The sequence below is a fragment of the Gossypium raimondii genome, chromosome 1 (assembly GCF_025698545.1).
Source record: "Gossypium raimondii isolate GPD5lz chromosome 1, ASM2569854v1, whole genome shotgun sequence".
In the NCBI taxonomy this organism is placed as follows: Eukaryota; Viridiplantae; Streptophyta; class Magnoliopsida; order Malvales; family Malvaceae; genus Gossypium; species Gossypium raimondii.
In genome coordinates this window covers 15,680,164-15,704,535 of record NC_068565.1, presented here as the reverse complement: position 1 = coordinate 15,704,535, position 24,372 = coordinate 15,680,164, and the positions used below count along the sequence as shown (strand labels likewise).

The window sequence follows — 24,372 nt, the reverse complement described above, 5'->3', positions numbered from 1 at the left end:
CCTACTTTGATGATGATTTACTTACTCATATGAAATGTTGAAAGGTGGATAGCGTGTGTAAAAGATATGGAAGAACAAAAATATGGTTGCATTTGACAGCATGATAGTGAGGGAAAAAACAGAAGAATATGATATGATAACATGAAAATTCTAAGGGTAAATTATACTCGAGGTCACTAAATTCTTAATAAATTTACGTTTTGATCACTCAACTTTAAAAAGTTATAAATGGTTACTGAACTATTCGAAAGTTTCCATTTAAGTCATTCAATTATTTAAAAGTTTTTATTTAGGGCATTAGGTTAAGTTTTTTTTTTTTAAGTTTGACTAATGAACTTCAAGCGACGATCAATATAATGGATCACCCATCAACAAATAGAACACACCTTAGATCCAACTCGATCTAGCTGTTAATATTGGAGATGGGAGAAGAAAGCAAGAATGAGAGTTTTTGATTGGTGCCAGTGATGCAAGAAGAGGTCATATAGTAGTGATTTTAATAGTCTGGTAACTTAAATGAAAATTTTCAAACAATTCAATGATTATTTTATAATTTTTAAAGTTGATTGACTAAAATGTAAAGTTACTAATAATTTAGTGAAGTTGAGTTTTATACCAATTCTAAATTGTTGATGTAAGTAAACACCGGTCCAAACCAATATTGGAGAGCTCATTGGATTTGGTAATGGGTGGAATCCCTCTTCTCTTTTTCAAGTTTAATTATTTTGCAAAATCGCAATTGTAATTATTACTTTCTTGACATTTCCATTGTGATTTGTGAATGATGAAACTTTTTGGTAGGTTTTCTTATAGTTGATATTAAAGGGTGCATCCATTAAGTTTTTGGATCTATTGTTAGCCTTTGTAAAAATAAATCTTAAAATTTTACAACAATTATAATTCAAAGTGCAATTATATATAAAAACTTTAATTTTATGTAATTTTATACATAAAATTTTGATTTGATTCAATTCTTACAAATTATTAATATAATTATCGATATAATATCATTTTATATTTATCTAATATAAAAATAAATTCATATATTTATTTTTTAAAATATATAATTAAATCAAAATTAAAGTTTTAAGTATACATTTGAACTACAATTAAAATTTTACATGTATAATTGCACCAAATTAAAGTTCATGTATACAATTGCGCGGGAAAAAGGGGTTGAAACTTTTAAAAGCTTGTATTAACAAAATATTTCTTTTAGACTTTATTCAGATTTGAAATAAAAAAATTATATAGATTAGAAAAACTTGGGCCGGTTTCCAGCGCAGACATAAAAAGAACAAACGTCACAAGCAAATATGAAATCCAAATCCAGAATAAACGCCTATTTACGTATCTCTACCTGCCATGCATTACTTCTTTACATGACTCAACAATTTACAGTTTAATAGATTCGAATTTCTCACCCATTACACCGCCTTTTTGTTTTTGGAACTGAATGTAACGCAAGGTGCTGGCAAGGAAAGCATCCGCCACACTATCAGGGTTTGTGGAATCACTTTGCATCTCAGTATTAATTAATTCTATCAGCCCTTGGATTGCGGAACTGGTGATTTGCTTATTTCCTTTTTCAAAGAAATAGATGTACCTATATCAAAGTCACCAAAAATACTTGTTTATAATGAAAAAGAATATGTTGTGTAGCATACGAGTAATGGTTTGATTTGGTACAGAGCACTGACTTGTTCAATATCTCAACAAAGAGACTAACCGGCCCACCGCTACCTCGTGCAACATTTGCCATTTGCTGAGCAGCATTCGCGATTCTCAATGCTCGCTTTAGGCAAAGGAGGACCCTGCAACCCCTCCCGCAAAATTTTTCAGTTTCTTATTGTTAGAATGAATTTAATGTTTACATGAAAAAAAATCTAAACCAAAGGACAAGTTTTGAGGCCAGACCTCTCCCCGTCCTTTATGCCATCCTGATCATCAACCCAAAATAGATGGGAACATGCATAAACAGCTCTGCACTGATCAGCCTTCTTCAATAGCCGAGCTGAATACTGACCAAAGTAACACATATTTAAGTTTTGTATAAACAGTTCAATGAAGTAAAATGAATCAGACAAGAGGAAGCAATATTACTCCTGTGGCTTTGTGTGTCAAAGTATCTCTGTTCTCAACACCAAATACATTCATCCTCTGGAGAGTCCCAATTATCAGATGAATTGCAGTCACTTGGGCTTTAGAGTCCTATGATCAATAAACATTCATGAAACTCTACACAAATTAGAAAGGCATAACAGACTTCAACAATAGCTGATCTGAGTAGTACAATTACCGCAATTTCTTCTTCATATAATACAAACGCCTGTGTGAAAAATTCATACGCAACATGCTCAATATCACAGCCATTAGCTGCCTGATAGTCAGGAAACAGAACAAGGACAAAATACAGGTTAAAAAGTTAAACATAAAATTCAAGCCTCTCTTCATCAAAAAGGAATATAGCCAAAGACAAAGCCTGCAATACTGTTCACTATGCATATATTGTTAATATCATAATGATACTATGCCATTCATTAAACTTAAAAGTCATAATGATGGGAGATTTATGATGATAGCACCCCCTTCGCATCATCTTAAAACAAAATTATTGATCCCTAATGCCTGGAATCAACATAATAAATTAATGGAACATTGGTAACAGCCCCAAGAATGTCACAAATAAAGCTGTTTATTCTTGTAAGCACCTGTTCCATCAGAAACCTTGCACTCTCGTGAGCAACATTATTTATCTCAGTATGCCTTTTCCCAACTATCAATTAGAAAAATGGCATCTCTTGAAGTTCAATAAAACTTGTTATCATCTAAAATAATTTTCAGGGTTCAATTGTCCATTTAACCAATGACTGTTATGCAGAGTTGGTTTAAGTCAAGACTCAAGATTACCTCAGCACATTGCAGGTACAACCTTAATGCAAGTTCAGGGGATGGAACAGCTGAAAGGGACTCAATGATCTGAAAGAAGGGCTATTAGAGTGTCTTTTGCATAATGTGATATGTGTGTGTACAAGTCCAAGTAAAAAAGAAACCTGAGTCAAGAGCTGAAAATTTTTATTTGGTGTCATTGATGCTTCTTCTCCCACTATATCCCCCTCCTGACCTTGCAATTGCCTAAGCAACTGAACACAAGCACTACAATAAGTCTGAATCATATATGCTACCAATATAACCTGTGTTTATACATCTTTTTCTTCTAGCAGCTTGTTTCAGAGAATCTGAGTTTGATTGCTATGTATGTATAAAACAAACCAGGTAGTTCTTAAGGAAAGGGGATAGGGGAATGAGGAGAAAGCATCTAATAAGAAAATAATGTTTATGCCTCAAAATCCAAGTGCCTGCATGTATGATCTTGTAGATTTTTACTAATAAGCATTTAATATGTCATCGCTGTAGATAGAAATACGATGAGATGAAAGTACATAACAATATGAAAAAGGAAAACATACCCTAAGTGCTGAAAAAACAAGTGAAGAAACTGTAAAGGGTAGGCGTTTTGGTCCCCCAACCATGGTATGCTTCCTCACAATACATATAATCTGAAGGGAAGTTAATCATAATATAAGATTAAAGGGGAAATGTTTTGGATCAACCATTAACAACATAACTAAAAGAAAACGTTGCAATTAAACAAGAAATTATCTTAAATATGGTACAACAACAACATTTTATGGGAATGAAGAGGCATTAAATCTTAATCACAAGCAGAAGATGGTAAAGTTCCCTTTTTATATTTTTTAAATACTATCCTACTTTTCTTTCAAAAAAACACTATCCCACTTATATATTACAGTGGGAGATCTTGTCCTGGTAATGATCAGGGAGATTAGGATAAAAAGAAACATTGGAAAAACTTACCTTCAACATTTCCTCTGGTTCATCATTATAAAGCATGTGTATGAGTCGAGCAACTGAATTTTGTTCCTCCTTGAAATCCTCCTCATCAAGCTATTGGAAGATACATAAAACATGAAGAACACAAGAACATGATAAGGAAACTATGCACCAGGAGAAAGAAATATTTAATTTGGATTATCAAGAAATGGAGTAATGAGAAGTGCTCATATAACTCAAATCTATCAAATTTGAATAACAAACAAATTCTAGTCACAATATGCACCTCATCCACATCAGCACCATCAATGTCCTTAATGAGTCCTTTTATTAATTCAAACAAAACCTCAACCTACAAAAAGCAATATTAGGTTCTTCAACAAAATAAGTTGAAACATAGATAAGACTGCAGACGCATACCTTGTCTGCAGTTGAAATGCAAGAGTTGTTCTTCATAATGCTTTGAATGATAACCATTGCCATAAGTTTATTTGTTCCAATATCAAGATGGTCCATTACACGTGGATAATTAGAAAGAGTCAAGGCTGTTACAATATCATTATATTTCTCCAATGGAGCACTCAAAAGTGCAACCACTTGTTTCATTGCCCGGCTATCTTCAAGTTTTGGTATGTTAGAGAGCTTCTTAACACAAGCTCCCTGTTAGAAAATAACAATAAAGAACAATCAATATCATTCTGATACGTTCGTCAAGGCCATAAAATAGCATGGCCAAAGTTGCAGTACTAGGAGATATATGCAAATAGATTCCTAAGATGAAACATACCAGTACTTGATCCACATGATCAAGACGATCAGGATGGACACGAAGAGTAAAGGTAAGAAGAGAGACATATAAAGTTATAGCTCCAACAGCAGGCATGTCTAACTGTGCTTCTATGACCTACCATTGAATCATACCCAATCAGCAAGCAGAAAACGACTTGTGATTACACATTAAACAAATAAAAAATAGAGAAACATGTTATACTGGTAGGGAAAGTAAAAAAAAAAAGGAGGGGGGGGGGGAAGATAGGGGTCATCATCTATAAAATCATTGGTAGTAAGTTCAGGGGCCATCACCTGACTTGATCATGTAAAATCATTCACAGTCATTAATTGAATAGTTCATTTATAACATTGAAAAAAGCATCAAGGTAATTTGCAGCTAGTGTGGGAGTTCTTGCTGATTTACCTTCCCAATCGCATTGCTCAATTTAGAGAAGGCTTCTACTTGTAGAAATTCAGGTAATACCTGGCATAGAAAAGTTCTGTCAACATCTTGCAAAAGCATGAAGAGTAGAGGTTGTTATGCTTATAACTTACATCTGCACTTGAAGCAGCATAATTTGAAAGTCTATCCATTAGTCGAGACAAAACTGTCTTGACGTCGACTGTTGGCTGTTATAAAAGACGAAAGCTGAATTTGTTGAGCTTAGTTCCCTAAAATATTAAAAGACTATAAAACAAAACAAAATGAACAGAAAAGCATTGAACCAAAAGATTGGTTCCAATCAACAAGATCCACCCATACATTAGGGGAGCATCACGTACAGAAGAAGACCCAATCTTATTAGGCTATTCCACGATGTATGATCACTGTATGAAATATAGAGCAGGTTTATCAATGTAGGCTGGTTGAGAAAATTCAGGTTGTGGAACTCCATGGAACAATCATACTAGCTAGCAAGTAAGAAATAAGTCAATCAGGGGCAGTACAATTTTGTTCCCTTGATAACAGGAAAATAGTAGCCAGTCACCGTATTTTCTAGTCACACATACTAGCATAACGATTATTTAAATATTGAGAAACAATAAGCATTATAGCAAAACCTGGAGGTGGAAAACTCATTGCAAAGATGCCATAATGGGGCGACTAGAACAAAGCCTAAGGCTAACAATTGTGCTATGAGGTATTTGTGTCAGGTGGCACAGGGAGGAAGGGTAAGACACAAGATAAAATAAGAAGACCAGTTCCCATCACCCACCTGGAGCTGGGGACAAGCACCCAACAATGTCTCGAGCGTCTGCAAGTGATACTCATCAGGGAATACCTGAATAATGCAATCCATTAGATAATATTGGGCAAGATCATCTTTGCAATTGACAACCTGTAAAAGAACCATATAAAGTCTTTTATGTTACAGACCTTCAACTTGTACCATTAGAGAAGAAAAAATAAACACAGAAGAAAGAAGTAAAATTACCTGCTCCAAGACTCTGGGAAGAACTGTTTCTTTGTACATCTCAAGGTCCACACCTTCTATCTGACTCAGAACATGTAGGTTTTTCCCTACCTAATAAGAAAGTTCAAAACAGAAGGATTAGTTTCCATCAGTGTGCATCAAACACACAGCATCAGAAATTAGCCAATCGGAAATTTTAGATTATTGATATTACAAGATCTTGAAGTTCGCTCCTTTCCTTTTCTCGCTTCTCTCTAACTCCACCAGGTCCCTGCAGACCAGAAATCGCAATTGAAGGCTTCAACTCAGGATGACCAAAGAGTATGAATGATTCACAAGCACCATGACACCTGCATGGCCAAAATTTATGCTCTCATGATTTATTGACTTGTATGGCATGCAAGTACTGTGGTGCATTGCGCATCTTAAGAAAACAAGAGATATCTGATATTCAACAAACCTGATGCTGCATTCGCACCCAAAGTTTATTCATCTCGGTGAAATTCTGTAGCACAAAGTCCACAGCATCCATCACAGTGTCAGCATCACTAGAGGAAGACAGAACCATGTCCTACAAGTGGTTAATTACAAATGTTTCCAAATCCTTTTGCATGATCTAATTTAGACATGCAAAATAAAATTCATTGATCTAAATGCACTCTATTCTAGGCAAATTCCACATCAGCTCCTATAGAGTTTCAACAATATTCCACTGCAGATTAAAATAGAATAGAATCATAAGAGTCAACAGAGCTCACATGCAGGAACCATGCAAAAGCTACTGCTAACAAACTCATTTATTTTCCTCAAATATTTGAAGAGAGAAAAATAAAAACTTCGCCCATCTACGCTAACAAAACCCATAGAAATTTGAATCAGTCAGCTTTTGAAATGAAAATTTCTATTTAAAGTGTAGGGAAAAGAAGAACTAATCAAGAGACCTCACCCCTCATACTCGGAACCAATATCTGGTAACTTATCTCGGCTTATTTGAGCAAGGTAACTCCTTAAAAAGAGTCCACGTATGGGATGTTGAACTCCACGACACATTTCCACAAGGTCTTTAAGAACTTCCTTAGCAGGAGCCTCCTTAGATTTGATATAGATAGATCCTACTGTACATAGAAGATACCTGGTAGATTATCAACTAAAATTTCAGATACAGTGACAATGACGGTCTAATATTTGAGAATACTCACAATCACAATACAAATTAACTATTTGGAGCTTATCTAGTTATGAAGCAGAAACTTCCAGAAGAAAGCACATTTGCAGTTTTACTAATCGTTTTTCTTCATAAAAAACTATAGTCCCATCTCAATTCGGGTCCTAAAACTGTGGGGAAAAAAACCAACAGCTAAAAAGAATGAGAACGGATACCCATATATGTTTGGAATTCGAAAATGATATAAGAAAGAATGGCTTAAATATATTAAAATAAGTCCCTGAACTAAAATTAAATAATTAGTCATGTCATTTTAATGCAAATTGAAATGGATTTAATACTCATATATATATATATGTGTGTATATATATATACTCACTCAGTTGAGCGTTGATCAGACTGGAATTGGTTAGCACCGTCATCAACTTCCATCTAAGTGGGCTCTATTAGCTAGAAGGAGATATTTAAGGGTTTAATTGGATAAAGGCTCATAGCAACAAAACAACAAGTATTGGATGATTATTTAATTTTAATTCAGTGCTTTTCATATTTTAGAAAATAAATCTAGAGAAATATGCAATTAATTATTAAATTTGTTGAAGGACACTTACAATCTAGGCAAAATATTGCCGGCATGTTGAACAAGCTCGTACAGATCAACCACAGAGACACCATGTTTGCTGTCGTCTTTGAAGAATAACTCCAATCTCTTCAATTCATCAAAAGCTCGCATATCTTAATTCCAGTCATAGACACATTATAAAAAAAATCAATCACAATCAATAAATTTCAAACTCTCTCCACTCAAGCAATCAATCAAAAGAAAAAAATGAACAAACAGAATTACAAAGTTCATAGTATTTGTGAGGAGAGAGTTTGGAGGTCCGGAGCTCCGATAGCATTTGAGCAGAGTACTTGAGAGCTTCTCTAAGATTATTAGAATCCTGAGATAAGAAATATCCAAAATCAGCACAAATGAAAGAGGACCTGAGATGCTCCGTTCAAATTCAAGTGGAGATAGGAAAGCTTTTGGAAATACCAAAGCTCGATGCATATAAAAAGCATTGTGTTGAATACCAGCGATCCCTTCCGCCAGCCATTTCTCTTCGTCCTCTGTTCCGTTTAACATTATTCTCTCCGCCACTTTCTTCCAGACTTGACACTGTTCGATTTTCTACCAAAAAAATTACTTTTCGGATGTTGATCTCATTGAAGTCCTGGGACAAGAGAACAAACAAACAAAGATGCCCAGCTGAGACGCATATTCGAATGCCTCAAAACTAAGCCCTCATACTTAGCTTACCCCAACTTTCGGCCCAAAAAATGTTGATTGCCTCGCTTTTGTACAACATATTCTTATTGGGATTTGGGAAAAGGTCAGCCCATCATTGAGTTATCAACTTTATAATTTTTTTAAAATTTTTCATTTAATCTTTCACTTTTTAATTCTTAAATTTGTATTATTTGTTAAATTATCTTAAAATAATAAAAAAAAACTTTTGTTAACTTTTAACCCATGTCACATCACATGGATTTCAGTAATTAATTAATTTTAAAATTCAAAAACAATTATAAAAGTATAAGAGTATATTTTTAAAAAATAATTTAAAATTTTTAAAAAATTAATTAATTATTGCCGAAACCATTTTTTTAAACAAAAATGTTATTGTCGACTTAAAAATGAAACGAAAATTGGAGTCATCACTGATCCTTTATTGGGGTGTGATCGGCTCACCTTAAAGACAATTTTGGTCTGCAAAATTTTGAGAAAACAGGTTCGGGAGTCGGTTACGCACGAGGAAGGGTTAGTGCCCTCGTAACTCCCAAAATTGGTACCGAATTGGTTAATTAAGGTCTTAATTCCGACTATCGAAAATCCGTGAAGAATTTAAAAAATACAATCCTCCCTTTTATTAATGTTAATTTTATAAAATATGCTTGGATAAATCGAGGCAAATGCTGAAGACCTTCTCATCTCAGAGTAATAAAATGTCACACCCAATACATTAGGACACGACATTTTTAGTCCTTGAGAATAAGCTTGTCTTTTGACTTTCAAAACTCGTGCGGTGAAGTTGAAAAGGGATATCCAATTGCTATAAGTCAGATGAAAAATTGAAGCCCAATACGTTAGGGCACAATTTCTCAAAATTCCGAGCATTGAATATTGCCCTTATTATTTTTCGAAATATTCTTGTCTCGAGGAATCAACATGTCATGTCCAATACATTAGGACAACGTATCAAATTCCTGAGAGTGAGCTTTTTGTTTATATTTTGATTAAAGCATATCCTCGATTATTTAGATTCAACAAGGAAAATTAGAACCCAATACGTTAGAGCTCAATCTTTTCGAAGATCCTAAATGCCGAGCTTTGCGTTATCTTGGAAGTTTTTGAATAAATTGGTTTTGACACTTAAACGATATTAGACGTGACCTTTTAAACGAATAAAGTGTGATGGAGTGATAACGTACAATGCGAAAAGATAATTCGAGATTAAAATGTACACTAATGGATAATGAATAATCAATAAATAAATTTAAACAAGCATAGCAATAATTATCTCAACCATATATCATACAAATACCAACATTGACAAGTAATAGGAAGCTAATTGAAACCAAGCAATTTTACATAAACATAAATAAAACATACAAATTTAAAAATAATTTAAGAAATAAATAGCATGAAAGAATGAGAAAGATCATTAATAAACCCTATGCGAAAATAAATTTAAAGCAAATATATATATATATATATATATATATATATGAGAGTTTCAAAAGGAAATTCAAAATAGAGTTAAAACATATGAAATATAACATACAAAATAATATATACTTAACCTAAATAAGTATTACATACTAAATAAAAATAATATAAAACCAACAACATCATGTATGTGAGGTAAAAATAATTTTAACAAAAGTTATATATGTATAAAATATATATGTATATAGTTTAAAATTAAATAATATATATTACATATGTACATATATAATAAAAATAATAGTAAATAATAAAGTAACACATATATATATAGGTAAATATAATCAAATATAATAATAATAGCAAATAATAATAATAATTAAGTGATTAGAAAACGCAAGAGGGACTAAACTACAGTCAAAACAGAAATAACGGGCCACAAATGTAGTTTAAAAAAACACGGAGAGTCTAAACTGCAATTTGCGAATTACAAGGGGGCCCAGATTGGAAATTATTCCATTTCCCAAAAAGCAGCGCAGTGACACGGGCCAAAATGAGACAATATCAAAATGCAGGGCAAAAAATTAAAAAAAATAAAAAGGACCGATTTAAAAACCATGCAAGAGTAGAAGGCCCTTTTGCGCAATATACCCAAGTGTTGAAAAACGCGCGGATCCTCCCCGGGTCGGGTCACCTCGCGGGTCGGAGGCTTCTGAACAGCGTCGTTTTTAAAGCTACTGAAGCATGCCTAAAACGGCGTCGTTTCCTTCACATATATAAACTAAAATAAAACCTAAACAGATCAGCCTCCTATCATTTTTTTCCTAAAAAGAAACTAAAGAACCCTAAAGGTTCTCTACGCTGCTCCATGCCCAGGCTAACCAGAGGCCATTTATCTTCCAACCGACTCCGATTACAACGGAGTAGAAGGAAAGTCAGCCACCAGGTAAGCTTTGACCCTCTAACTCCTTTTTCTTTTCTTTTTTTTATACACAAATAATAATAAAGAAAAAAGCAGAAAAAGAAAAAACGCAGAGAGAAAAAGAAGGAAAGAACACCTTCAAAACTCAGTCTATTACTTTTTTGATTCCTTTTGTGTATTGATATTGCCCGTAACCCTTACAAATTCTGGAAAATGGCTTTATATAGCCTAAGATAAAACGAAATAAAAATTACAACAAAATATATTTCGCTCTTTTTTATTTGCTGCTGTTTTCTATTCGTTTTTGCTTGTTTGCTTGTGTGCAGGTACGGCCGTACGGAGCAGTGGGTGTGGAGGCGTGGCACGTGGCGGTGGCGCACGTGCGAGGGAAGGCCCTGGTGACTGCGGGGCTGAAGGCTCGTTGTGGCTGCTAGGGTTTCGGCGTTTGGGGAATATTGTTTTGGGCTAGATTAGGCTTTGGGCTAGGCTAGTGTTTGGGTTGTTTAGGTATTGGCTTGCTGATGTAATTTGGGTTTATTATTTTTTGGGCTTGTAACTATGGCCTGATGGACTTTTAATAATTTTTTGTTTTTATTTATAAAATTGGGCCAAGCAAATTGGGTATTACAATTGTTACACGTGAATTGCCACATGGATGCCACATTAGTAAAGTTAATAAATGTTAACTTTTTCATCCATTTTAAAGTGATTTGACAAACTATAAAAGTTCAAAAGCTAAAAGTGATGAAAAATTAAATGAATAGTTAAAATAATATTTTTAAGTTGGAGAATTAAATACATTATTATACCTTTTAGAAATATTAAAATTATTTTAAATTAAAATTGTTCGGGATCTCAAGGAGTTGGGAAATGAAAGGTTGGGTTATTAACAAAATTAAATTATCTGAATTAATCAAATATTTTAAAACTACTTTTTGCAAAAATAATTAATTAAAATTTTGATTTATCAAATTAAAATTATAGTGTTTAAAGTTTTAAGTTTGAGTGCGAGGGTTTTCTTGTGTTAATTTCTTTTTTTAAAATTTTTAAAATGTGTTTGGTTGGGTGGAAAAGTAGAAGAATGGGAGAAAAGAGTAGAATAATGAAAACAAGATAAAGTTTGAGTGTGCTTGGTTGGGAAGAAAAAAGAGGAGGAAAAAGAAAAGAGATAATCATTTTTCATTCTAATGCATAAAATTCAATTATTTAAAATTGAAACGGCAAAAAAAGAGAAAATGAGAGAAATGTGTATTAATTCAAATTTTTTTTCCTTCCATTTTCAACTTTATTAAGCAACGGAGAGAAATAAAAATAATGTTCTTTTCACCTTTCCATCTCTTCCACCAAATACACTTATGAAAAAAATTAAAATTTTCATCTTTCTAATTTTTTACCCCTTCAATTTTCCACCCTTCAAATTTTCTTTACACTCTACCGAAGCAAAGCCTCAATATTTTTCTTTCGCCCGTCATATACAATTTGGATTTAAACTTTCTAAATCATTGGGCTTACATATATAAAATTTATTTTTTATTATTAATAATTTTGATTAAGTGATTAGTTGGGTTAATTAATCATTTTCAAACTAAATTAATTGATAACTATTTTTTAAAAATTCTTTAATCAATCTCCGACCAAATTAATTTCAGAGTTGATCGATTAACTGAACTAATTCCATTTGATCGGTTAATTTAATTTTAACTCAACTTTGTAAACCCTATCAAGAAGGATACGCTTATATCGGTATAAAGATAAATTAATTTTAAAAGTTGAAGTTATATTTATTTGATCTAATTACATTACTGTATACATCTGAAGAGATGATATTTTTCAACACCACAAAATTTAAAAATGTTCATACGTCCTTAATTGATACCAAATAAATAAAGGGATAAATATTAAATTCATACATGAACTTTGATTTGGTGCAATTATACACATGAAACTTGAATTGGTTCATATGTATATCTGAAACTTTGATCTTGATTCAGTTGCACACATTTAAAGAAATAAATACATACATTTATTTTCATATTGGATTAATGTAAAATTATGCTAATTTGATAGTGTTGTAGTGATTTCTAAAATCAAAATTTAATATATAAAATAGTACAAAATCAAAATTCATGTATAACATTACACATTAGATCAAACTTCATATGTGATTTTAATATAATTTCAATATTTATCTCATAAATAAATAAAACGCATGATCACTTCCTAAAGTTGAATTTCTTATAAGTATAAACAAAACACATTCTGTATTTTATTTTGCTTTCAACATGGTCAAAACTACCACTAACCAATAACCATAAGAGTCGAATTTCTTAGACTAATACTAATCTCTTTTTTCAATAGTGAAATGTGAATTCATAACAAATTCAGAAACTTCCTGCTTCTATGTATTAGTATTCACCTCTTTCTTATATAATTTGGTCCATTTATACTTAATTGGTCATTAAAATTTTTTATTTAGTTGGTCTTTAAATTTGTATTTTGTCAACCAGGTTGACACCTCTACATTAACACCGTTAATTTGTGCCGATATGACACGTGAAAAACATAAATATAAAATTTAAATTATGTTCACAATATGATGGCATGAGAGGCTGCCACATGGTACCACAGGATTGGCTAGAGTGTCGCATCAGTAAAAACTAATGGTATTAGTACAGATGTACAGACTTGATTGATAAAATACAAGTTCAGAGATCAACTAGTTACGAACGAACAAATTCAAGTATTGTCCCTTTTTTAATCACTTAAAAAATATGTAGCAGGTAGGGTGATTACAAGCTGCCATAGCCTGTGGTAATATCTCATTTAGGTCAAAGTGGAGGGCTTGTTGACTTTCAACTCCACGTTTGATTCTGACTAATCAGATAAAGTTGGCGCAATTGGTTCGGCTGGTGAAGATGGCTGGCCTTTGATTATTAAAAGTTTCAGAAACAAAACATGTTATCATTTTTATTATTAATTTGTTAGCGTCGAACGAATATGTATTACAAGATAACAATTTCATAATTATAATTCTTCGACAAAAATAATAGGTCAAACGTTAAAACTATGAATAGATACGTGTCGTGGTCATCTTTGTTTACCCACATTGCCTAATCCCTTCACTTTTTTTATTGTTTTTTCACGAATGAATATTCTTCATCTTTCATCTCACTCTTCACTGTTCCTTTGTCTTCTTGATGAAATAAGGAAATGTGTGAGAAATTTCGCTGGGTTTATATAAATTTTAGTATTTGTTCAACTCTTTGAATTGGAAAGAAGGAACATTTAAGAACACTGGGTTTGGACAACGATGGTGATTAAGAAGGAAATTACAGCAAGCAGCAAGCTGGTTGTTCATCATGGCGAGCTTGTAAAATCAGCACTGTTTCCAAAGGATTTGGTCTCAATTTATGTATTTTCTGATACAGGTACTGCCAACATTTTTATTTTGTCCCAGAAACCGTATAAAATTATCTACTTTTTTTCTCTTTTCTAATTGATTGATGGCTTTTTAGACCTTAATTTGCTTAGGGCGAGGATGACAAAAGAATGCAGGAAAACTCGCAGGGAATTCGATAGAGTGAAAAGGGTATTTCCTTTGTCATCAATTTCTCCTTTTAACATTGTTTTCTTCAAAAGAAACAAATTCATTAATCGTTTTATTGATTGAATTCCAGAACAATCTTAGCTACACAAGTTCACAAACAAGTTCAAGGCGAAAGGTTATAAAGAAGATAGCTAAGCGTTGTGCTGCCATGGCTGTATTTATAAGAAGAAACCCAGAGGAGACTCTCTGGTAAATTGACTTCTATTTAATTGAAGTTAATAACTGATAACCATATGCGATCCTGGTTTTCTTTCCTTTGATATTAAAGCACAATTTTTTTTTTTCAGGAGGTGGATGTCATATGCCAGCTATAGTGTAAAGCGATTGCTGCCAATTACTGCTCTTCTGGGAGTTGACAAGCGAGAGATCATCTTGGAAATACTTCCAGTTCACCATTTACAAGGTTTGAGCCGAAGAGACATGTCAGAACCCTTTGAATTGTTAAGAGTAGTTCTCTAATTTCGATCAGTTTTTATAGGTTTCAGGTTAAATTTGACATCTCAATTGTATCTCAATAAGATCAGTGCTAGCTTGAGATATGCAGATCAGGAACCAGGGTCTGAAGAAGCTGAATCTCCTGTATGTCGGACCATCTCCAATGTAGCAAGTGATGATATTGGAGGCCTGCAAGAAGACAATTCTATTCCCAATCATAATGGCAAGGCTGTTCTCTTGAATTCCATATCTATAATCCGAAGAGAACTGCCGGAACCATGTCTTGGGTGGCCTTTACTTCGAAGAAAATCTCCTGCAAACCAAGAGTTCAAGAAACATGCAGATAGGGATACGTCTGTTGTGGAATGGGTATTGGGCCTGCCTAATCGAGGTACCACTGTTGTCGACCTGATTGCTTTGCATTCGAATCAGACCAGCATCAATGCCAAAAGAAATATTAATGATTCTTATATTGAGAATCACAAGGCTGAATGCAATGCAGAAGATTCAGTTTCTTCGAACATGAAAGATTTGGAACCAAAATCAAAGCCTGGTTGGCCTCTTCTCCGCATTACAGCTTCCACTACTTCAGATTCTTGTTCAGAATTTGAAGATACAAAAATGCCATCGCCAATGGTTGAGAGGGTGATGAACACAGCTATTCAATCGAAGGAAGAGGACAATCATGTAGGAATAGAAAAATCTTTACCAGCACTAAGAAAGATGCCGAATGACTTGGAGCTTCGTTGCAAGCAGTTCAGGCTCAGAGAGCTTAAGCAAGCAACTTCTGGATTCTCACCAGGTTATCTTTCAAGTCAAGCTTCGTTTGCCATTTGATATATATATATATATATAACTTTAAAGGCTGAGACACATAGCTCTTGTTCTTATTTTTGAAATCTTTTATTGGTTCCGTATTCTCACAGAAAACTTGATTGGAGAGGGAGGATGCAGCAATGTATACAAAGGGTTTCTTCCAAGTGGCAAGCCAGTGGCTGTTAAAATTCTAAAATCATACAAAGAAGCTTGGAGTGACTTCTCCTTGGAAGTTGATATTGTTTCTTCGTTGAGACATAAGCATATCACGCCACTAATTGGAGTTTGTGTTGAAAATGACCATCTCATCTCAGTCTATGACTTGTTTCCAGCAGGGAGTTTAGAGGAGATTCTCCATGGTAAATAATCCTCCATGATTCTAAAGGTTTGCTTATGCTTTTAGTAAGATAAAAAAATACAGTGGAGTTACTAGTTTCATTATCTTTTTTCAACCGCAACAGGTCAAAACAAGAAATCTGTGTTGCCGTGGGAGGTCAGGTTTAAAATGGCCACAGCAGTTGCCGAGGCTCTAAAATACCTGCATAATGAATGCTATCCACATGTTATTCACAGAGATGTAAAATCCTCCAATATTCTTCTCTCTGATGATTTTCAGCCACAGGTACCCTTTTTTTCCCCTCATTTCTTCCTTTATTAATGTTAATAGTGGAATTCAACATATCGTTTTATATGAAAACTCTTCCGAAGCTACATTTCAGGATCCCATCACAAGATTAAGAAAAGATGAACTTGAAATGAAGTAGTGAACTACATAATGCTGTAACTTGTAATAATGCAAAGAGTGATCGCTTTTTTTCTTTTTTCATTTTATCCTTGCAGTTATCTGATTTTGGGCTAGCCATCTGGGGACCAATGGATGCAACCAACATGATTGACAGCAATGTGGTAGGAACCTTCGGATATATAGCTCCTGAATATTTCATGGAAGGAAGGGTCAGTGATAAGATCGACGTATACTCCTTCGGCATCGTGCTTTTAGAATTGCTATCAGGAAGAAGGCCCATAAGTTCAAAAGCTATGGAAAAACAAGAAAGCTTGGTCCAGTGGGTGAGAATTTATACTTTTATTCATTTGTCACCAGTTGAAGATGTAACTTCAGAGAGATATGTCCATTGGTGGTTAAATGACAAAATTATGGTCTGACACAGGCTAAGGCATTATTAGAAAGAAGGGATCTCCCAGCATTAGTGGATCCAGCATTAGATGGAGATTTCGATGTTGCACAACTGCATAGAATGGTTCTCGCTGCAACCCTCTGCCTCAATCAGTCAGATATACACCGTCCAAAAGCGAGCCAGGTAGACATTCTTCCAGTCTGTATCTAAGCCTTCTTGATATTGGACAATAGGAATATCACTCAGCTGCTCTCCAAGCTAATACCAACTTGTTCATAGCAGTTAAGGTTCACAATGGGCTTATTATGGTGGTTGACAGTCCCCCAACCCCAAACCCTGCTAGCTTGACATATATTTTACATCAATATTTTCACCGCCCTAGTTAAGGTCGATTCAGTTTGCTCTCTTTGGTGCTTAAAAACTATTCTTACTTATTCCTACCTGTATACAGATACTACAAATATTGCGAGGAGAGCAGGAGCCAACAGAGGGCTATAATTTACATGCCACATATATGAAGGTGCCAAATAACCAGGAAGATGATGGCCTTCGCAAACTATATGCCTATCTTTCAGTTCCATTTAGTGATGATGATGATTCAACATCCAAATGCAGTTATAGCATAAGATGTAAAACTGGAAAGAAGCGTCATTTAATGCTGAAGGAATACCTTAGAAAATGCTAATCGTTATAAGTCACTTTCAAAAGATCCACAACTTATAAATGTTTGGCATATTCATCAAACCAGAAATTATTTAAGATACGATTCAAGTAAATCGAAATGGATATTTAATATAAGACAATTCAAATATACGAAGAAAAAATTGCAAAAATTTCTCTTGTTTCTATTAGTAAATTCTCAAGACTGTACAAGTTAGAATTCGCCACCCAATCCCGCCACGAAGCCGCTCTTTGCAGGGGAGAACAAAAAGATTGCCCCTCCACTAAGCGGAATCAAAATGGAACTGTATAAGGCAGTGCATAAATCTCAGCTGCCGGAAGAAAATGTGCACACGGGTGCAAACTTGCACTCGCAACACATGTATGATCATTGTCATCAGGTCTTTTGGCCGCGGGTTTCCCTAGCTGCTTTTTAGTTAGAAGCCAGTCTTCATCACCACCATCATTCAGCTCAGCTTCGAGAAGAGGTGGCATCCAATCCTCAATCAAGGTTTTATACTGCAGTGCAGCCTCCAGCAATGTTCCAGAAGAAGAGGAGCCTTGCTCCTTCCTTCTATCATCATGCCGCAGTTTCTGTTCAGGCACAGAAGCGATAGTACAACTTGGCTCTTGAATTGAATCTGTCCTACCAGAACTAGAGCAGGCAGGTTCTTCGCTGCTGATTGATGCATCAGATGCCCGGGGCTTTTTCAAGGAAAATCTAATCTTTATAATGTTTCCTATACATGTACACAACATACAATCAATATCTACATCCCTCCAAGAAACTACAGCAATAGGCAAATTTAGCCCATCTAATACAATAAAGAACACAACTCACCATCAACCCTGCATTCATTATAGGAAGCAGTTTCCCTTTTCCTCTTGTGACTGTTTTGGCTGCCATCAGATATATAGCAAACTGGCGGTTCATGTTCTTCAGTAAGATCACTTCTCTCCAATTGGTCATCTTTATATGCATCTAGAACATCATCAAGCTTCTTAAGTTTCTTGATGGCACCTTGAGTTTTATCCTTCTCTTTCCTTTCCTTCTTTTTCTCCTTCTCCCTCTTCTTATGTAATTTCTGTTCTGTTTTTGGCAAAACCTTTTCTCTCTCGAGCTTTATTGCACAACACAATATGAAATTTAGACAGGCGGGAATGGAAGACCAAAAGATCACGATTGCTTCCAAAAAATTAAAGTTTGGCGGGGAGGGGGTAATTTCACATTGGTTTAGGGTTCTATCAAGATCAATCAGACTATGAATACAAACACCCAGTTCCCACTCCTCTAAACAGACACGAATTACCAAGCTTTTCATTCATTTACATAATCAAGCCAAAATCAAGTCCAAAACTTTAAAAAGGAACCCAGAAGTTCTTTTAAAAAACCCCAAACCCAAAAAGGTTCATTCATATATTTGAATAACTACCATAGTTCTCTGCACAGATCCTCGTTGTTCATAATTACAAAGCTATATTAACAACAGTAATTAAAGCGGTTCATTTCATGTTTAAGTTGTTACAAACTCTACAAATATACAAATATATAATCATAATCAAGTATCACAAACGCATGCAGTTGAGCAACGAAAGTGAAAACCAAATACTTTTGCCCAACGAACCTTAATCGATTCGACCAATCCCTGTCTTAAATACCCCGCCGGACGTTGATAAGGAAAACACCGCGACATTATCGGCTATTTTCTTTTCGAAATCCCAAGAACTTCCTCAAGAAAACTACGAACCAGTAAAGCCAAGATCGCTCAGTATCCGTAAAACTTATAGATCTAGAAGCTTTTTTAATATCTTCCTCTTCAAGAAGGCAAAACGCGTAATCTAGGCGGCTACAGCTAGGATTTCTCAGATCTCTGGAAATAAAGAGGACGAGCTAGGGTATATATAGCGTGAGAAAAGTTGGGGAACGACCGACTTTATAATGTCGGCTCTTCGAAGTTTCACTTTTCTTACCGATAATGCCCTCCACTTGTTGCCATTTATTAAAAGGTCTCTTGGGCTTTTTGGTAACTTCGGCTTCAGTTCCGTATACAGTACTGTATTTGGGCTTTTTATTTAACACTTCCGAAATAGTTTTGGTGGGTGAGGAGTGAGAAATTTCCTTTTGATTCATGGACGTAGCAAATTCCACGCGAATAAAATTATATAATAAATGAGGTTTTGGATAAATGTTAAAAATGGTAGTTTAAATAAAGAAAATAAATCTCTAATGTTAATTTTGTTGCTTTGAATTTAATATTTAAGTTCGAAATTTGAATTGAAATCATGTTGTTTAATATTTTGGAATGAAACAAATTATTAATTAAAAACAAAGATGCATTTCAATACGATAAATGATTTTAATGCGATTAAAATTGGGGTTTTGTAAAATATTTGATTAAATAAGTATTAAGTAAATATACAAGTTGCGTCTGAATGGAGCACTTAAGTGAGCGTCATTTATTTATATTGCATAGAATGATAAGGGTGAGCGAAAATTCTCTGTTGATTTTATATATTTTTATTTGATAATTTTATAATATGTTATCAGCATGATTTGCTCAATAATCGTTTTTCTTGTTGAAGGTAGAATAGTTCAATCCTGCAACATCTTTGTCGAATAAACAACTATAAAGTAAAATACATGTTTCTTGTCCTTAATCTACATGTTTTCATTATTTATGGTTGATTAATTAAATGTTGTTATTCTTTTTTTATGTATCATAAATATAATTGAAATACATGCTTGATAATTAATCTTTTATGTCTTAATTTCATGGAACATGCATATCATTAATATGATATTAACAATGTTAGTAATTAAAGCATTATATACTATTAGAATAATTAACCAAATATTTACTAATAGAATGCAAGTAACCTAACAACTTTTATACCATTATATAATGAATTCATTACATTTGTATCTTCTAATGAATAATAAAAGTTTATTTGATAGTACGTATTTATGGAATCTTATACAAATAAATATATATCTACTACTTTCGATTTTTTTATTGATTCATTTTATAACCTAATTTTATATTAGACACTATTATGTCGAACCTTATAAAATTTGAATTTGAGGCCCTTGAACTATTAGGTAAGGATTATTTGTCATGAGTGTTCAATGTCGAAGTTCACTGAAACTAAAAGGTCTTGGGAATACAATTATGCAAGATCTCTAGGCATCTAAACAAGATAAAGCCCAAGCTATGATTTTCCTCTGTCATCATCTTCATGAAGGATTGAAAACAAAATATTTTACTAAAAAAGTTCCACTTGAACTGTGGAATAGTCTAAAAGAAAGATACAACAATCAGAAAACAATAATTCTACCAAAACTCGTTATAATTGGATGCACTTGAAATTGCAAGATTATAAAATAGTGAGTGTAAAATAAGTTGTTGACTAAAATCATGTGGAGAAAAAATAATTGATGGGAACTTATTGGAGAAAACTTTCTCAACTTTTCATGCATCTAATGTGCTCCTACAACAACAATATTGTGAAAAGGGTTTTAACAAATACTCTAAATTAATCTCATGCCTTTTGGCGGTTGAGCAAAATAATAAGATATTAATGAAAAATCATAAAAGTCTTCCTATTGATTATGACCCATTCCCAGAAGTGAATGCAACAATACATAATAATAATAATAATAATAATAATAATAATAATAATATGAAAGAAATCATGATCGCAGTTGTAGTAGTGGTCATGGATGTGGTTGAGGGCTCTATAATTATTGTTATCATGGTGGCAACAATTATCATAACCACCAAAAGAAAAATAAAAGAGAAAAAAATAAAAAGATGATGGTCCAAGTAATCCTTCAAAAGGTATTGAAAATTTGTGCCACTTATGAGGTATGAGTGGGCATTGGTTACATATCTATCATACACCTAAACATCTTATAAAGCTTTATCAAGCCTCCATAAAAAACAAAAGATATAATATTAAAACAAATTTGGCTTATCAAAATGGTGATGATGTAAAAGGCTAATTTTACTCACAATGATGATGATTTTAATGACCTTGCTTATATGATTTATCTTGATGTAGAAGATTTCTTTGAGGTTAGAAATCAAGAATTGTTAAATATATAATAATATTTCATAATTCTCTAGTGATTTTATAGTTCTTTTATTTATGTTTGTGTGACTTTAGTATGTTTTGCTATTTTTTTGAGTGCTTAAAATTTCTCCTTTTATAAATTTTCTTTGAATGAAGAATGTGAATTTCCCCAATTCTTTGGTTGAATCAAAGATCAAGAATGAAGACACATGTCTTGCAGACAATACTACCACACATACTATACTTAAAGATCAAAAATATTCTCATTTGATTGAAAATGATCAAAATGTCAACACCATATCTGGCATTACAAAATTAATCTAAGGCTCAAAAAGAGCTACGGTATTATTACTCCAATGGACAAAATTTATTATAGATGATGCACTAGTTCATCAAAGTCTCGAAGAAATTTATTAAGCTTTAAAGATATTCACCAAAATAGTTATCACAAATGAGAAAAATAATGAGTATATGCAAAGCACAAAAGTTGTATCTGGAAAGAAATGTGTTTTTGGAAAAATTACTTGTCTTGTCTTTAGGCTTATACCATAAAATTACTAATACAATTGAAACACATGTTGTAGTAAACCAAAAGTTTATAGATTAAAATCCATTTCCTATTTGGCATGACCGGTTAGGCCATCCCGAATCATCAGTGACGTGAAAAATAATTGAGCATTCACATGGTCATCCATTGAAGAACCAAAAGATTCTTCAATTTAAGGAACTCTCATGTGCTACTTGTTTTGAAGAAATGTTCATTACAAGAGTATCACCAGCTAAGATTGGGATAGAATCCCCTGCATTTCTGGAACATATTCAAGGTGATATATACGGGTCCATTCATCCACCATGTGAACCATTTATCTATTTTATGGTTTTGATAGATGCATCTACATGATGGTCACATTTGTGCTTATTATCAACTCGTAACCTGACATTTGTGAAATATAATTTAAAGTCAAGTGAAATTTTTTTACGAATTATAGATCTTTTTATTAGCTTAACGACAAATCTTGAATTACATTGATAAAATTTTTGTAGCTTGAGTTACGATCAATTATTAAAAAGTTTGCAAAAGCTGAAAAGTTGTGAAAACTAAATCACAATAGGACTTTTCCAATTAGCTAATTCATACAAAAAGAAAAAGTTAAATGACCTTTTCATATGTGTTACCCTCATAGGCTAAGTTAAATTACACCATTCACTTATCAAGTTACTTTTCATATGCAATTTACCTATCCAAAATTTAATTTGCTACTAAACTAACTTCGTAAATATTTATGGGTTTGATTTACGGGAATAGAGTTTCTAGCTTCACTTTTTGACACCCCTTACTATCGAGTCGTTACACGACGAGGACTCTGCTTTTGGTAAAATAAGACCATTTGGTACATGTTACGTGCCAAGCCAAACCATATGCTCAAATGATGCCTATTTGGCCATTCAAACCTGCACAAAACCAACTTAAATGCATACCAACATATCCATTTAACCAACCACAAGATCAATCAAGCTATCCTATATGAAATGGACATTTTGCTAAGCTTATCAATCTATTACTTAAGTATAACTTACCATTAATCTTTCACATTCCAATATTAACCAAATAATAATCAAATATGTCATTTATGCTTCATCCATTGCCTAACAACATGCTAAAGTGTACATCTTAATACACAACACATTTACCATAAAACTTAAGCACCATATAAGGTCCAAAACTAGAACCATTCAAGGTGACCTCCAAACATAATAAGGCATATTGTAATGGCCTAAATTCAAGGTTATCGGACAGTGGTTTCGTAACCACAAATCCAATTTAAAGAGAAATTTATTTTAATATTTTTGCATGAATATTGATATGATAGGAAAATCATATGAAAATATCGATAGAAAATTTTACCGATTTAATGGTTAGTTAGAAAAAGAAATTATTGAAGAATTGGGTAAAAATAAGGTATCGAGACCTCGATCTCGTAAAACCGAGTCAAAAATATTTTTATAAATATTTATGAAATGTTAGTAATGTGGTATTAAAATTTCGTTAGAAAATTTAATGTTTGGGTAGTTAATTAAATGAAAAGGACTAAATTGGAAAATGTGTAAAAGTGGATGGGATGATTAAATAGCTTAAGTGTCTAATGAGAAAGGATTTAAAAGGCAATTAGACCCAAAATTTATTTGGCCTGGACGACAAGGGCATGAAATCAACAAGAAAATGGATGATTTAATGGCAAAATTGGAATATTGCATAATTAACTAAATAAAATTAGGACTAATGTAGAAATATCTAGATTTCTTGTGATTTCTCTTCATTTTCATCAGCCAAAACGCCATAGGAGGGGTTCTTTAAGCTGGTATTTCATAATTTTTGCACCGAGTTAATCCTTGCCTTTTTCTTGTAATTTTTGTGTTTTTAAGACTTTTACAACTAGGTTCTACTATTAAATTCATTAGTTTTTTATTTCATGGATGAAATTGAAAGTCACCATGGTTGAGTGCTGTAAGTTTATGATGAAATAACATGAAATTGAAGATTTAATTTGTTTATGAGATGATTTATTAGGTAATTTCAATAGAAATTGATTTTTAGGACCTAATTGTGAAAAAGTTGGAATTAAAGTTTAGTTTCGAAACACCAAGCGATTTTTAATTTGGAATACTGTAGCTTGAGATATAAATAATTTAGTGACTACGACTCAAGTAGACAACTTTGAATGAACTATAAATAATAGTGGAATTATAGAGAATGTTACATATGAACATGAAATGTATTAAACCGATGATTAAATTAATTTATTTA

The 24,372-nt window shown here is 33.1% G+C and overlaps 3 protein-coding genes across 10 annotated transcripts; 1 reads left to right on the top strand and 2 right to left on the bottom strand.

The window, feature by feature from the left end:
• Positions 1–1,231: 1,231 nt before the first annotated feature.
• LOC105784231 (vacuolar protein sorting-associated protein 35B) lies at positions 1,232–8,484 on the bottom strand. 7 transcript variants are annotated; one of them, XM_012610061.2, is made up of 22 exons: positions 8,246–8,482; positions 8,054–8,150; positions 7,818–7,941; positions 6,988–7,173; positions 6,502–6,589; positions 6,256–6,312; positions 6,063–6,152; positions 5,844–5,909; positions 5,182–5,256; positions 5,051–5,110; positions 4,643–4,759; positions 4,276–4,515; positions 4,142–4,207; positions 3,880–3,969; positions 3,471–3,560; positions 3,054–3,143; positions 2,911–2,979; positions 2,300–2,380; positions 2,104–2,211; positions 1,918–2,021; positions 1,701–1,814; positions 1,232–1,606 (listed from the first exon to the last, which is right to left on the bottom strand). In XM_012610061.2, exons 1-22 carry the CDS (start codon positions 8,333–8,335, stop codon positions 1,396–1,398), a joined length of 2,313 nt encoding a protein of 770 aa, XP_012465515.1. In that variant the 5' UTR covers positions 8,336–8,482; the 3' UTR covers positions 1,232–1,395. The 7 variants fall into 7 exon arrangements, with proteins under 7 accessions (XP_012465515.1, XP_012465504.1, XP_052488253.1 ...); XM_012610050.2 differs by having other exon boundaries at positions 5,844–5,966; positions 8,246–8,481; XM_052632293.1 differs by having other exon boundaries at positions 5,844–5,966; positions 7,818–7,915; positions 8,284–8,443.
• Positions 8,485–13,939: 5,455 nt separating this feature from the next.
• On the top strand, positions 13,940–17,539 carry LOC105784260 (protein kinase STUNTED). The gene is made up of 10 exons (XM_012610100.2): positions 13,940–14,266; positions 14,354–14,427; positions 14,516–14,634; positions 14,733–14,848; positions 14,924–15,682; positions 15,807–16,055; positions 16,158–16,318; positions 16,537–16,764; positions 16,866–17,015; positions 17,284–17,539. The coding sequence occupies exons 1-10, from the start codon at positions 14,149–14,151 to the stop codon at positions 17,515–17,517; spliced, it is 2,208 nt and encodes a 735-aa protein (XP_012465554.1). The 5' UTR covers positions 13,940–14,148; the 3' UTR covers positions 17,518–17,539.
• A 117-nt stretch (positions 17,540–17,656) lies between these two features.
• On the bottom strand, positions 17,657–19,390 carry LOC105784278 (uncharacterized). Of its 2 annotated transcripts, XM_012610127.2 has the most exons (3): positions 19,118–19,390; positions 18,334–18,613; positions 17,657–18,232 (listed from the first exon to the last, which is right to left on the bottom strand). In XM_012610127.2, exons 1-3 carry the CDS (start codon positions 19,184–19,186, stop codon positions 17,787–17,789), a joined length of 795 nt encoding a protein of 264 aa, XP_012465581.1. In that variant the 5' UTR covers positions 19,187–19,390; the 3' UTR covers positions 17,657–17,786. The 2 variants fall into 2 exon arrangements, with proteins under 2 accessions (XP_012465581.1, XP_012465573.1); XM_012610119.2 differs by having other exon boundaries at positions 18,334–19,390.
• Positions 19,391–24,372: the final 4,982 nt, after the last annotated feature.